General features: G+C 38.0%; 1 protein-coding gene across 3 annotated transcripts in view; it reads right to left on the bottom strand.

Annotated features, from left to right (window-relative positions):
- LOC126484304 (villin-1) overlaps positions 1-15048 on the bottom strand; it is a 389949-nt gene that overhangs the window by 27050 nt on the left and 347851 nt on the right. For all 3 annotated transcript variants that reach the window (XM_050107736.1, XM_050107738.1, XM_050107737.1), the window contains 3 exons: positions 13419-13605; positions 1281-1384; positions 827-992 (listed from right to left, as the gene is read on the bottom strand). In XM_050107736.1, the coding sequence (XP_049963693.1) occupies positions 827-992; positions 1281-1384; positions 13419-13605 (457 nt within the window). The remainder of the gene's footprint in view (positions 1-826; positions 993-1280; positions 1385-13418; positions 13606-15048) is intronic.

Raw genomic sequence — 15048 nt, 5'->3', positions numbered from 1 at the left:
TCCATTCCCCTCCTGCCCCTCAATTGTGGCCTCCCTCTCTGATGGGAGTGGAAGAGAGGGGTGCTTACCATCTCACTGGTGATTTCCTGCATTTGTACATGCAAATCCTGCCCTTCATGTGACATCAATGCCAACATAAGTTAGAATGCAAAAGCCTGAATGGCACTACAAAGGAGGCAGACTTCACTCCTGGTAGTCATCTCCCACCTAAGATGATGATGGTTATCTTCAAAAACTTGATTTTTATCTACAATTTGACATGATCTGTACACCAAGAAGATATTATACAAGGATGCTGATGTGGAAAACTTCTTTGTCATATCTTCTTTGTGACTGTATGGATATGACAACTGCTACCCAGCAATATGCCAGCCTAAGTAACCACAAGGCAAGTAAACAAGTTTGAACACCTCATCCAAGGAGGGCAAGCATCACCAAAAGCACAAGCTCCAGGAACTGTTATCAAACTCTCGAACCAAGTTTGGGAGGTAGAGACCATTTCAGATCTGAGTAAAGCTATAGACTTTTTACCAGTGCCACAGCAACTACTGGTGGGGGGAGGGGGGGCAGGGGGGGGGGGGGGGGGATTTATCAGCAGAATGCAACAACCTACCAGGTCCATTTCTTAAGATGCTGCAGATGAGGTAAGACAAGCAACAACCCATAATGTGACAATGGCTAAGCCCTTCACATTTGACATCAACTTTCATTCTTAAATGAAAGCGTGTACTTAATAGTAAGCATGTATCTCAGCTAATTTTTCCTGTGGTCAGTTAAGTCATGTTAGTAACATTGTTACAGTGATTTAAAGGGCAGAACAGCTTACCTTCATACACAAGAGTGTAGTCTCCTTTCGATACAAAATCTGCAATTTTCTTTGCCATTTCTCTCTCATCACCAGTTGCCCCTTTTCCACACCACACAAATGTATCAGCATGATTTTTTAGAACAAATACATCATTTGAATTTAGCGAAGCTGCTCTTAAATCAACCTATAAAAAGAATTTTTCATGGAAGTAATCTCTTTTAAAAACCAGAATGCCATTTATATTTACATTACTTTTTATTTTCATCTAACTGCATTGTTCAACTTTAATTTTGTCAGAGATACACATTTATACAGAAGTGAATGAAAATCATCTACTAATAAACTGATAATATTATATGGATATCAGTAATATAATTTTTTGTTGCAGTGCAGATTTAACATTCACATCCAATTACACATTATGTATGCATTTGTAAATTGCCAGACATTTTATTCTGAAACATTTTCTTACCTCAATGGCCTTTGTGTTGGTATCACCATTCCCTCTGACATGTAGCAGGAACTGTTCTGGAATTTTCTTTATTTCTTTTTTCTCTTCCACAGAATTTTCATCACCTGCATAACAGCAACATTTCCTATGAAATACTAATTTATATTTCTGGTAAATCAAGAAGGAATTTGTTTTAAAAATTAAACTCATATCTCAGAGAGAATGAAACAACATAGATACCCACTTAAGACAGCACACATCAGTATAGCACACATCAGTACTTCCTTCTACGCAGGATGCACTTACGCCTTTAACACTGAAGTTATTTGCTTTAACAGTGAAGACTCGTTTTTCCTACTAAAGGCTGAACAAAATTTCATGGGCTGTGGTTGACTAATGCTAATTAGGTCATCAGTGTACCAATACTCAGCCATGACTAAAATATCAGGTTTATCTAGGCATGTAATAATATCCAGATCATTGTGCTTATTTTTAAGACTACCAAAATTCTGGTGTAGGGCATTAAGTCTGAGTTTCTCTTGCTGGACTATATAGGATGATTTATGGCTACCAAACTGTCCAGCAGGCTTTACAAGTTTCCCAGGCTTGGATCTAGTGGCTGTTTGTGTGGCAGATTCTCATTTGGTGGGTTGTGCCATTCCATGACAATGCACTTCTTTACACCTCTTTGTGGAGAATTTTGTCTAATTTCCTCAACAATTAATTTGCGAACAGTCTTTTTGCCTCTTTTATTCATGTGCATACCATGAGTTGTGTGCAGTTATCTTTCTAGATTGCTGACATTTACCAGGGACATGTCGTGAAATTTATTACCTATTGTTTTAAGAATATAATTTGTCTTGTGCACTTCCAAGTTCACTATAGATTGTTCCTTTAGATCATGTCTCTGTGGAAAATGATGGTTTTACCACCATGTGTCAAATATTTGGTGTTCTTGCCACAGTTAAAGGATTTGTAGGGTCCACTGGAAGAAATGTAAACCTGTTCAGGGCTACAAGCATGTCTTCGTCACTTTGTCTAATTTCAGTCCGTGAATCTCCTAGAGTGAGTAAACACCATCGATTGGCCACTTTGCTTGTGCCTCTGTAACGCTAATATCTGCTTGTCATTGACTGTGTGTGTGACTGTTCAAAGTAGCCTCTGGTCCTGTTTCCTCATTTACAACTGATTCACTTCAGCTAATTATGGACATGTCAGTGATATTTGGATTTGTTGCAATTTATCTAAAAACTGATTCATGAAACTTTATATGTAGTCTTCCACAGGGTAGTTTAAGCATCATTCAGTTCAATTTTTTCAGCATCTTTGTGATGCTCACAAATGGGTCAAACAAACCTGTGACCATTCATGCTGCCCTACTGTTTCCCACACACTTGACCAATATTTTAGGATGGATCACATAAGCATTTTATAAGCACTTTCATTTGTCAACACACAGGTATTTATATGAGTTGAGCAATTCCAATAGTGTGTATTGATGTTTTAACCTCAGGACACTTTTTTAAGTACACAATTTTGCATTTCTCAAAATTTAATGAAGTTGCCAATATTTGCACATTTTGGAATATTATCAAAATCTAACTGAATATTTGTGAAGTTTCTTACTACATCATCTGCATATGGTCTAAGGTTGCTATTAATATGGTTTGCAAGGTCATTAACACACAACATGACCCGTAAGGATCCCTATACATTTTAATGGGGCACACCTGAAGTTATGTCTACATCCGTTGACAACTCTCCATCCAAGATAACAGGCTACATATTCCCTAAAATATATCCTAAATCCAGTCACAAATTTTGCTTGATTCTCCACACAATTGTAGTTTCAATAATAAGCATAAGTGTTATACTGAATGTATTTACACCAAAGACTGTGCAAGAGAATTTTCACAATTGTAGACTGTGTTATATGAAGGCAATTACTACTTAAAAATCTCTGCAAACCTTTTTTTTATACACAATACTCCCCAAATGGGAAACAGAGTAACATCTACATCTACATGGATACTTTTCAAATTACATTTAAGTGCCTGGCAGAGGGTTCATCAAACCACCTTCACAATTCTCTATTATTCCAATCTCATATAGCACCCGGAAAGAACGAACTATTTCCCTTATCTTATCAGGGTAACCATTTCTCCCTATTTAGGTTGGTGTCAACAAAATATTTTCACATTCATAGGAGAAAGTTGGTGATTGGAATTTCGTGAAAAGATAACGTTGCAATGAAAAAAGACTTTATTTTAATTATGTCCAGCCCAAGTCCCATATCCAGTGACACTCTCTCATCTATTTTGCGATAATACAAAATGTGCTGCCCTTCTTTGAACTTTTTCAATGTACTCTGTTAATCCTCTCTGGTAAGGCTCTCACACTGCACAGCAGTATTCTACAAGAACATGGACAAGCGTAGTATAGACATTCTCCTTAGTAGATCTGTTACATTTCCTAAGTGTCCTGCCAATAAAACTCACTCTTTGGTTAGCATTCCCTGCAACATTTTCTCTGTGTTCCTTTCAGTTTAAGTTGTTCATAACTGTAATTCCTAGGTATTTAGTTGAATTTACAGCCTTTAGATTTAAATGATTTATTGTGTAACTGAAATTTAACGGATTGCTTGTAGCACTCATGTGGATGACCTCACACTTTTTCTTATTTAGGGTCAACTGCCAATTTTTGCATCATTCAGATATCTTTTCTAAATCATTTTGCAAGTTGTTTTGATCTTCAGATGACTTCATGAGTTGATAAATGAGAGTTTCATCTGCAAGCAACCTAAGACGGCTGCTCAGATTGTCTCTCAAATCATTTATATAGATAAGGAACAGTAAAGGGCGTATAACACTACCTTGGGGAATGCCAGATATCACTTTTGTTTTACTCAATGACTTTCCATCAATTACTATGAACTGTGACTTCTCTGACAGCAAATCACAAATCCAGTCACATAACTGAGAAGATTTTCCATAAGCAATACAATTTCACTACAAACCACTTGTGTGGTATAGTGTCAAAAGCCTTCTGGAAATCCAGAAATATGGAATCAATCCTGAATCCCTTGTCAATAGCACTCAACACTTCATGCGATGAGCTAGTTGTGTTTCACAAGAACAATGTTTTCTAAAGCCACCCAAGACTGTGTGTCAATATGTTCCAAAATCCTGCTGCATATCAACATTAATTATATAGGCCTGTAATTTAGTGGATTACTCCTACTACCTTTTTTGAATATTGGTGTGACCTGCACAACTTTCCAGTCTTTGGGTATGGATCTTTTGCTGAGCGAACAGTTGTATATGATTGTTAAGTATGGAGCTAATGCATCAGCATACCCTAAAAGGTACCTAATTGGTGTACAGTCTGGACCAGAAGACTTGTTTTGTTGAGGGATTTAAGTTGCTTCACCACTCTGAAGATATTTACTTCTATGTACTCATGTTGGCAGCTGTTCTTGATTCGAATTCTGGAATATTTACTTTGTCTTCTTTCGTGAAGGCATTTCGGAAGGCTGTGTTTGGTAACTCTGCTTGGATTTGCTGCCAGGTTTTGAGAGAAAGTTTCATTATGGAAACTATTATAAGCATCTCGCATTGATGTCTGCGTTAAATTTCAAGCTTCTGTAAAAGATCGCCAGTCTTAGGGATTTTGCATCTTTTTAAATTTGGCATTTTTTTTTTTTTCAACAGTGTTCTGACCTGTTTTGTGTACAAAGGAGGAGTTTTGTGTGCCAAAGAGGATCAGCTCCATTGTTTGTTAATTTATTTGGTATGAATCTCTCAATTGCTGCCTGTACTATTTCTTTGAATTAAAGCCCATCTGGTCTGTGCTTATATTATTAATTTGGAAGGAGTGGAGGTTGTCTCTCAGGAAGGCATCAAGCGAATTTTTATCTACTTTTTTGAATGGGTATATGTTTTGTTTCTTTTTGTAGGATTTGGGGGTTACAATATTCACTCTTGATATGACAACCCTGTATTCACTAATCCCTGTATTCATTTTGATGTTCATTATTAACTCAGGATTATTTGTTGCTAGAGGTCAATTGTGTTTTCACAACCATTTACTATTCACATGGGCTCATAAACTAACTGATCAAAATAATTTTCAGGGAATGCATTTGGTACAATATCAGATGATGTTTTATGTGTACCTCCAGAATTAAACATGTATTTTTGCCAACATATCAAGGATACATTAAAGTCACCACCAACAATAATCGTATGAGTCAGGTCCATGTTTGAAATCAAACTCAAGGTTTCTTTGAACCTTTCAGCAACTGTATCATCTGAATTGGGAGATTGCTAAAAGGATCCAGTTATTATTTTATTCCAATTGCCAACAGTGACTTCTGCCCATACTAACTCACAGGAACTATCTACTTAAATTTCCGACAAGATAAACTACTTCTAACAGCAACAAACATGCCACCATTAACCATGTTTAGCCTATCCTTTTCGAACACCGTTAGGTTCTTCACAAAAATTTCAGCTGAGCTTATCTCTGGTTTTAGCCAGCTTTCAGTGCCTATAATGATTTGAGCATCAGTGCTTTGTATTAGTGCTTGGAGCTCTGATACTTTCCCAATACTGCTACAACAAGTTACAACTGTTATACCGATGGTTCCTGTATCTACGTTCTTCCTGTGTTTGGCCTGCACCATTTGTGACTGAAGCCTTTCTTGTATTTTCCTGAGATCCTCTAACTTAAAAAAAACTGCCCAGTCCATGCCACATAGCCCCTGCTACCTGTGTAGCCACCTCCTGTGTATAGTGGACACCTGACCTATTCAGCAGAACCCGAAACCCAGCCACCCTTTGGTGCAAGTGAAGAAACCTGTAGCCTATGTGGTCACAGAACCATCTGAGCCTCTGATTCAGATCCTCCACTCAGGTTTGTACCAGAGGTCCACAATCAGTCCTGTTGACTATGCTGCAAATGGTCAGCTCTGCTTTCATCTTGGAAGTACAACTGGCAGCCTTTACCACTTCTGTTAGCTACTTGAAACCAGAATCTCTTCTGATCCAAAGTGACACACATCATTGGTACCAACGTGAGCCACCACCTGCAGTTGGCTGCACTCTGTGCTCTTCATGGCATCCATGAGGACCCGTTCCACATCTGGAATGACTCCACCCAGTATGCACACTGAGTGCACATCGGTTGTCTTTCTCTTCTTGGCAGCCATGTCCCTAAGGGGCCCCATAATGCTCCTAACATTGGAGTCCCAACTATCAATAATCCCACTCTCTGTGACTGTCTGAATCTTGCAGGCTGAGTGATTTCCTCTGAAAGAGAACAGGCAATGGCATCTGGCTCAGTGACAGTGTCAGCCACAGACAGCACCTGGAACCTGTTTGTCAGACAAACAAGGGAGGCCTTATGTGAGACCACCTGGGAAATCTTTCGCCACCAGCTATGCCCCGGGGCCATCTCCCACTCGACCACAGGTGAGGGGTCGACCTCAGTGCTAGCAGTAACTGGGCTGGCCACCAGTGAGGACTGATAGGAGGACTTGGACGTGCTGGCTGTCCATTGGATCCCCATGGACAGCCCACAACAGTGGTGCCCATCCACTGCAGCCTCAAGCTGTGTAACTAAAGCCATCATAGCCTGGAGGTGAGAGCAAAGTGTCACCAACTCGGCTTGCATCTGCACACAACAGTCGCAGTCCCTGTCCATACTAAACACTGTGGAAAACTAAACTATGCCAATAAATGGACTATCAGCACGTGCTGCGGAACTCTACTGTAGACACTAATGAAAACACAGGAGCTGTGTATAATAAATTAGATTAATACACAGAGATTCAAAAACCTAACTACTGAAGCACTCAGGAAAAACTAAATAATTTGCCCCTGATTAGGAACTTGTAATGTGTCACAAAATTGGTTTACTTTCCAATGCAAACAAAAACGTGAGAACTGTGGCTGTTAGATATTAAATTAACACATAGAAACTCAAGAAACTAAACTATTAAAGCACACAGATGTTATTATAAAAGTCGCTCCTGGTTAGGAACTCGTAAAAGTCACAAAATAAGTTTTTTCCTCTGCTTCTACGTGAGCCTTGGCTGGCTGCTGCTGCCTGGGTAAAAAGGTGTTTCATTTAGATTTTACAATATTTCATCAAGAACCCATAACTGACTCAATTAAAGTGGGAATGCAAGTTTTAGGGTGCATAGCAACTGTGTCTCAAGAGCAACAATGAACTCTCTAAAAACAAAACTCATTTTTTTCCATATTTCCATTGTCCCTTACCGTGCATACCTTCTCAACAATCTCTTCCCCTACTTCACAATTGTTCTCCTCGTCCTCCTGCAGATGATCAGCTCCTTAACAGCTCCAATAATGACATCCAGTTTGGCAATTTGTTAGCAGAAGTTTGTCATAAATTGAAATAACTATGATTACGATTATTGTTTTTTGTGAAAAAAAAGTCACTAGTCTGACATTAAGTGCACTTAAGATTCACACAAAATTATTGAGCTTTTTTCTTTGAGCCAAAAGTAACATTACATAACTGTGTTCAGGGTGTTGAATATATAACCTTATGACAGAATTCCATAATTTGCAGTCACTCTGTATTTCTTTGAAATAAACAAAATGGTGAAACATTCACTTTGATATTTCGCAGATATGAAACTTTAATTTACAGACATGAAAGCTATAAATTTGTAATATGTATATAAACTATGATTCTAATTTCTGCAACCAATGAATTGCATAAAAGTTTTTTGTATAAAAAAAAGTAAGTGATGCTTGTCTGAAATATTATTGCAAATACTGCCTCTTACTTCAAGAAGAGTTAAAAGCTGAGGAGACTGGGAATCTGAAACCTTCTTGTGATTGATATGTACATTGAGTATTTGAGTAGTGCAATTTTTTCGTGTACGAGGTTTGTTCAAAAAATTCTGAAGCTTGTTCCACAAAGTTTTTCTACAGTTACCTTTTACTTATCATGCATGGTCTCCTTCAAAATACTCTCCTCCACAATTGACATACCACTCCCAACGCCATTTCCTCTTCTGGAGGCAGTCTTGATACACCTCTCACTGGATCATGTGAAGTCTCATTTATGAATTTTCTTATATCTCATCTATTGTTGCAAATCTTCATTGTTTCAATGAGGTTTTTCCACTTTGGAAATGAAAGAAATCCACAGGGGCCAGGTATGGAGGATGTGGCAGGACAGCAATTTCGTTTCTTGCCCAACAGTTAGGCACCAGTAGGGATGAATGTGTGGGTGCATTATCATGATGAAAGAGCCATGAATTGTGTCACCACATTTCAGGCTGTTTCCTTCTCACATTTTCTTGCAAACATCTCAACATTGTCCTGATAGTATCATTGATTAACAGTCTGTCCCTGTGGCATGAATGATGATGAACTAATCCTTCAAAGTCAAAGAAAACTATCAGCAAGGGTTTGACATTTGATGTGACCTGACAAGCTATTTTTGGTCTTTGAGAACCTTTCCTGACTCATTGTGAAGTTAAACCCCGGTTTCAACATCATAACTATAGACCCACATCTCATCACCAGTTATGATTCTCTTAAGGAACATCTCATTCTCATTTGCACAATCCAAAAGCTCTTCACGGATTGTGAGGTAAAGGCCTTTCTGGTCTTGACTCATGAGTCGTGGTATGGACTTGGCAGCAACATGATGCATTCCTAGATGCCATGTCAGGATATCATGACATGATCCAACTGAAATGTTACAGTCTTCTGCAATCTCCCAGTCAGTCTTTTGATTGGCGCACACAATTTCGTTGACATTTCTGACATGAGTGTCATCAGTAGACACTGAAAGGCCTCCTGAACAAAGGTGTTCTTTAACTTCTGTCTGGCCATTTTTAAACTGTGTGAACCATACATAACACTGAGTATAGCTTAAGCACTCATCACTGTAGACTTCCTGTATCATTTGGTGTGTCTCTGTAAAGGTTTTCTTGAATTACACACAAAATTTTGTGCAGGTGCATTACTCCTCTAACTCTTTCATCTTGAAATTCTTAAACTGTGCATTACAGTGTTCTACTCAATACAGCACTGAACAGCATCTAACAGATGTACAACACTGAAACTTCCAGCAGTTACACATTAAATACACGCATATGCAGGTACACCAACTGAATTTTGCTTCAACACACAATTGGCGCAAAATTATGAATGTTCTGGAATTTTTTTAACAGACCTCATATTGTAAAATATTAGACCTAGAGTTTCCATTGTTTGAAAATACTATAACAATTTTCTGTTCAGCTAGTACACTAGAGAGAGCTCTGAAGAAATCATTGCTACTAATAAAGCTCAGATTAGGAAACTCATATGCAATGTTCTTAAGTTCTGTAAAGAGTAAAAACAGAAATGTGTGACTATTCCATTGTACAGCACAAATTACATTATGTGGTTACAGGGACGACACATTTCAAACCTTCTGGATAGGTGTATTGCAAACTGTGTGGATAGGTGTACTGCTGGATTTGACAATGAAACGTAACAGGAAGTTCATGAAAATAAAGCTTTTGCCTCTGTTCCATACACTGTTGAGGTTAAACAAAACCCTATTTCAATAGCAGAAGGCATTACAAAGTGCAAACTGCTAGAACTTAATTTCGTTCATCACACTAGATGTTACAGGAAAGCCTGCAACTCTATCATTCATTATTTTCTGCAGGGCATGATCTGATACCCCGCTTCTTACTTCATAAGTGTTCAGATTACATCAGTGGACCCCTGTCAAATATCATAAATACCTCATTTCTAGAGGGAACATTTCCAAACCAGCTAAAACTTGCTAAAATTACACCCCTCTACAAGAAGGGAGAGAAAACGGACATGACAAACTATAGGTCAATTGCTATACTATCTGCCTTCTCAAAAATATTTGAATACTGTATGTTAACTAGATTAGAAATGTGTTCAAATTCTAACAACATAATCACATCTTCCCAATATGGATTTCGGAAAAATAGGTCCACCACACATGCTCTGTATGCATTTCTAGAAAAGTGCTCAAGTTTTGTTGACCATAAACAACCTACTGTCGGTATATTTCTTGATCAGTCCATGGCCTTTGACATGGTCGACCACAAGCTGCTGCTTATGAAACTCCATAAGTATGGGATTAGAGGTGTAACCCACAACTGGTTCCATAGCTACCTTAGTCAAAGAAAGCAATATGTAGAAATAAGAAAATCAGAGACATTCAGGCACTGCAGGTCAGATATACTACATACAAGAAATGGTGTCCATCAGGGATCTGTCGTTGGCCCTGTTCTTTTCATATTGTTCATAAATGATCTCCCAGAACATATAATGAATGCCGTCTCCTTTCTGTATGCGGATGACACAAATATCTTGATAACCAGTAGAGGTGACACTTTGCAAGATGCAGTTAATGAAACTACTTGTCATTTACAATCGTGGTTTGAAGCAAATAGACTATTCATAAATACTCAAAAACTGTAAGTATGAACTTCCATACTAGACAAAATCTAACCCCCTTCAATGCAGTTATAGTTATCGGCAAAGATGACATTACGTACAGGCAGGACACCAAATTTCTTAGACTTACCATCAGTAACACACTAAATTGGAAACCACATATTGAGGCATTGTCACAAAAGCTTAGTAAAACCTGCTATCTATTATGATCATTAAAAGACACAGCCAGTGTAGATACCTTGAAGCTGGTGTACCATGCCCTGTTTGAATCTGTCTTGAGCTATGGCCTAATCTTCTGGGGAAAGAGCTCTGATTCTCTCACAATTTTCAAGTTAACAAACAAGTAGTAAGAATAATGAAATGTAAAAAGAGAACTGAACACTGTAAACCACTATTTCAACAGCTAAAAATCCTGCCACTGCCATGTCTCTATATATTGGAACTAGCTTGTTTTACAGTACAGCACTTGGACGCCCTGGACAGAAATGCAGACCGCCACACACATGACACCAGAAAGAAAACACAGTTACAAATTATAGCCCGCAACACAAAATTATATGCGAATGGGGTTAAATGTATGGGCATTAAAATATACTACCACCTCCCAAGACATAAAAACAAGCAAAAACCCAAAAATAATGAGAACTAAATTAAAGGAATTGCTACTAAAGCTCTGTTTCTATTCCATACATGAATTTCTTGAAACAAAATTTTAATTACTTGCAATGAGCTGTTTATTCAGTTGTAGATGTTTCTACTTAGTAAGATAATTTAATTATTGTATCTTATCTATATTCTGTCTGTATCTCATATAGGCCTATGTATTCTGCTATGTTAACTATGTACCACAATATTTTAATTACTTGTAATAAGCTGTATATTCACTTGTAGATATTTCTACTTAGTAAGATAATTTAATTATTGTTTGTTACTCATATTCTGTATCTCATATACGTATTCTGCTATGTGAACTACGTACCACTATATTTTAATTACTTCTAATAAGCTGTATATTCACTTGTAAATATTTCTACTTAGTAAGATAATTTAATTATTGTTTGTTACTCATATTCTGTCTGTATCTCTTATATATATTCTGCTATGTGCAATATGCACCACTGTCATCTCTCATCACACACCACCTTTTTTATATTTTGTCTGTATATCCTGTATGTATTCTGCTAAGTGAGTTATGTACCACTACTGTCATCTCTCGTCATATACCATCTTAACATAATTTTTCAAATTGACTTGTCTTATATCATGATGTACTTTGCTGTACAAATTGTATGATCTACAGGACCAATAATAAATCAAATCAAATCAAATCATAAATTGCTAGAAATTATAATACAAATAAGCCTAAGTCTCGTATACAGTGAATAGGATTTTGAAGTAGAGGGGCTCTTATTTCTACTATAATCCCACAGCACTGTCACCTAAATCAAATGAAACATATATATATTATATATAAAAACAAAGATGAGGTGACTTACCGAACAAAGGCGCTGGCAGGTCGATAGACACACAAACAAACACAAACATACACACAAAATTCAAGCTTTCGCAACAAACTGTTGCCTCATCAGGAAAGAGGGAAGGAGAGGGGAAGACGAAAGGAAGTGGGTTTTAAGGGAGAGGGTAAGGAGTCATTCCAATCCCGGGAGCGGAAAGACTTACCTTAGGGGGAAAAAAGGACAGGTATACACTTGCACACACGCACATATCCATCCACACATACAGACACAAGCAGACATATTTTTCCCACGTGGAATGTTTCCTTCCATTATATTGAAACATATATATATATATATATATAAAAACAAAGATGAGGTGACTTACCGAACGAAAGTGCTGGCAGGTCGATAGACACACAAACAAACACAAACATACACACAAAATTCAAGCTTTCGCAACAAACTGTTGCCTCATCAGGAAAGAGGGAAGGAGAGGGAAAGACGGAAGGAAGTGGGTTTTAAGGGTGAGAGTAAGGAGTCATTCCAATCCCGGGAGCGGAAAGACTTACCTTAGGGGGAAAAAAGGACAGGTATACACTCGCACACACACACATATCCATCCACACATACACGCATCCACACATACAACATATATATATATATATAAAATTCCAACACAAATTCAACAAGAACCTTTACTGTAAATCTTTCAAGGGACTAGAATAATATTGCATTAAGGAAATAAATTCAGAGGATGGCGTAAAGCATGGGTACATGTTAACAGATGTTGAGAAGGAATGTTGACACTGTCATATTTCCTGTTTCAGGAACAGTGAAAGACTAAAACAGGTTGGATGGAAGATCTACCAATACACCAACGAAGTATTCTGATACAACTGATGAAACCACAATTAAAAGATTTAAGATGTAATAGAGAATTTGTAAGTTTGTGCAGTCAATAGAAAGCATTATTGGCAAGTTATACTTTCTTCTTGTGCCTTAAGAGTCTGTCACATGTACACATACATTTCCCCAGTGCCAGTAATGTTTTGAAAGTAACTGTATCTGAAGTTACCTGTCCATCAATAGATTCTTCCTTTCTACCCCAAAAAACACAATACCGTCACTACCCTGTGGTAACAGGTATATGAGACAAGTCACATGGTGGCACTTTGCAGATGAACACAAGAGCATAATCTAAACAAAGATAACTGTAAAGAAAAACACACCTTTTTCAAATGATGATATATGGCCTCCACCCATAATGAGCATTCGGCCTTTGAAGATGGTGAGGAAGTGTGGTGGCTCCTTGCCTTGGACAACACGTACTTGTACAGCTATACCTCCTAAAGCAGTGTCCATCTCAACAGTCTTCAAGGCAGCAGTACCACGTTCGTCTGCAGGTGAGTGTAGACCCTGAAAATTAAAATTTTACTGTTCTGAGTAATGACAACATTCCAGTAGATCATTTATATCTTGAGTAATTTAAATGCACATATTATATTATTAATGACACTTACTGATTGGAAGGCATTTCACAATACTGTTAAATTCACAAAGAGAAAGATGAGCATGTCAGCACCTATTTTCTTCGAAAGGTACAGCTTGCAGTATGACTGATTAGAACTCACAAAAAAGGCAATAACAATGTTAGCACATGTAAAGTCAAGTTTCTGCATCATAAAAGAAAGAGAAATAAGCTGGGGAAGACCAAACAGGAAAAGAAGGGAGAGGAGGGGTAAGGCATTCAGAAGCTAAGCTAAGATTGATCCAATATTTTAAATGAAGAATGCAAGTAAAAATGAAAAAAATGTGTCAGAGAGATGGAAGTCACTGACATCATGTTAGTCAGCAGTGTGCCAGCATCAGTTTAGAGATGATAACAGGGAGGTGTAGTATGAGAAGTAAAGATGGATTAGAAGAAGGGGAGAAAGTGGCAAGTGGAAAGGATAATACAAATGAAGTGTAATAATTACAGAGAGAATAGTAGAAGAATCTATGTGAAAGAAGAAAAATAATAGAAAAGATACATTTCTAACACCAAAGACGCACAAAAGTGGTGCTGGTGGTCAGCTTGTTAGGTCATTTTCAGCTAATGGAGGTTAATTCCAAGAGAGTGGTCTGTTGAGAGGATATGTTGCAGAGTAAGTTACTACTGACTCAGTACCACCCAGTATTGGAGCAACTGAATCACATTCTGTGCCTGGGTTTCAACTACCTCTCACCATGCCCTGAAATGAAGAATGTCTTACCCACCATCCTTCCCATACATCCCGTAGTGGAATTCCACCACCCATCAAATATAAAAAATACCCTCATCCACCCCTACTCTCTCTACCTACCCTCTCTCCACCTCATTCCTGCATGCTCTTCAGTAGCACTTCACTGTGTGCCACTCCTACCCTATTATCCCTCCACCTTCCCACCCCAGCCTCCTCCTTACCCCCATCCCCATCGCCACTCTCATCATGCATTGGTGCTGCTCCTCACAGTGTGGCTTCATCTGCCAGAGACAGCAGTCATGTGTGTGTGAAAGTTGCATTTGTGTCAGTGTGTGTGTGTGTGTGTGTGTGTGTGTGTGTGTGTGTGTGTGTGTTTCATCTATTTTTGACAAAGGCCTTACTAGCCAAAATGTTTATTAGTGACTGTCTTTTTTTTGTGCCTATCGGCAACTCAGCCTCTCCACTATGTGGTGAGTAGCAACTTTCTTTTCATAATATTGTTACATTACCTCATGGATTTTCCAAGTTACAGAAGTATAAGTTACATTTTAAAGAAATTGTCCATAGTCCTTTGTTTTAAAATAGAACCTTGTTTTTTTAGCAGCAATGTTCTGCCATCTTCTAAGAAGCACGTTGT

This window comes from Schistocerca serialis, chromosome 6 (assembly GCF_023864345.2).
Source record: "Schistocerca serialis cubense isolate TAMUIC-IGC-003099 chromosome 6, iqSchSeri2.2, whole genome shotgun sequence".
Taxonomy (NCBI): domain Eukaryota; kingdom Metazoa; phylum Arthropoda; class Insecta; order Orthoptera; family Acrididae; genus Schistocerca; species Schistocerca serialis.
The sequence above is the reverse complement of the archived record's forward strand: the minus strand, read 5'-3'. Positions and strand labels throughout refer to the sequence as shown.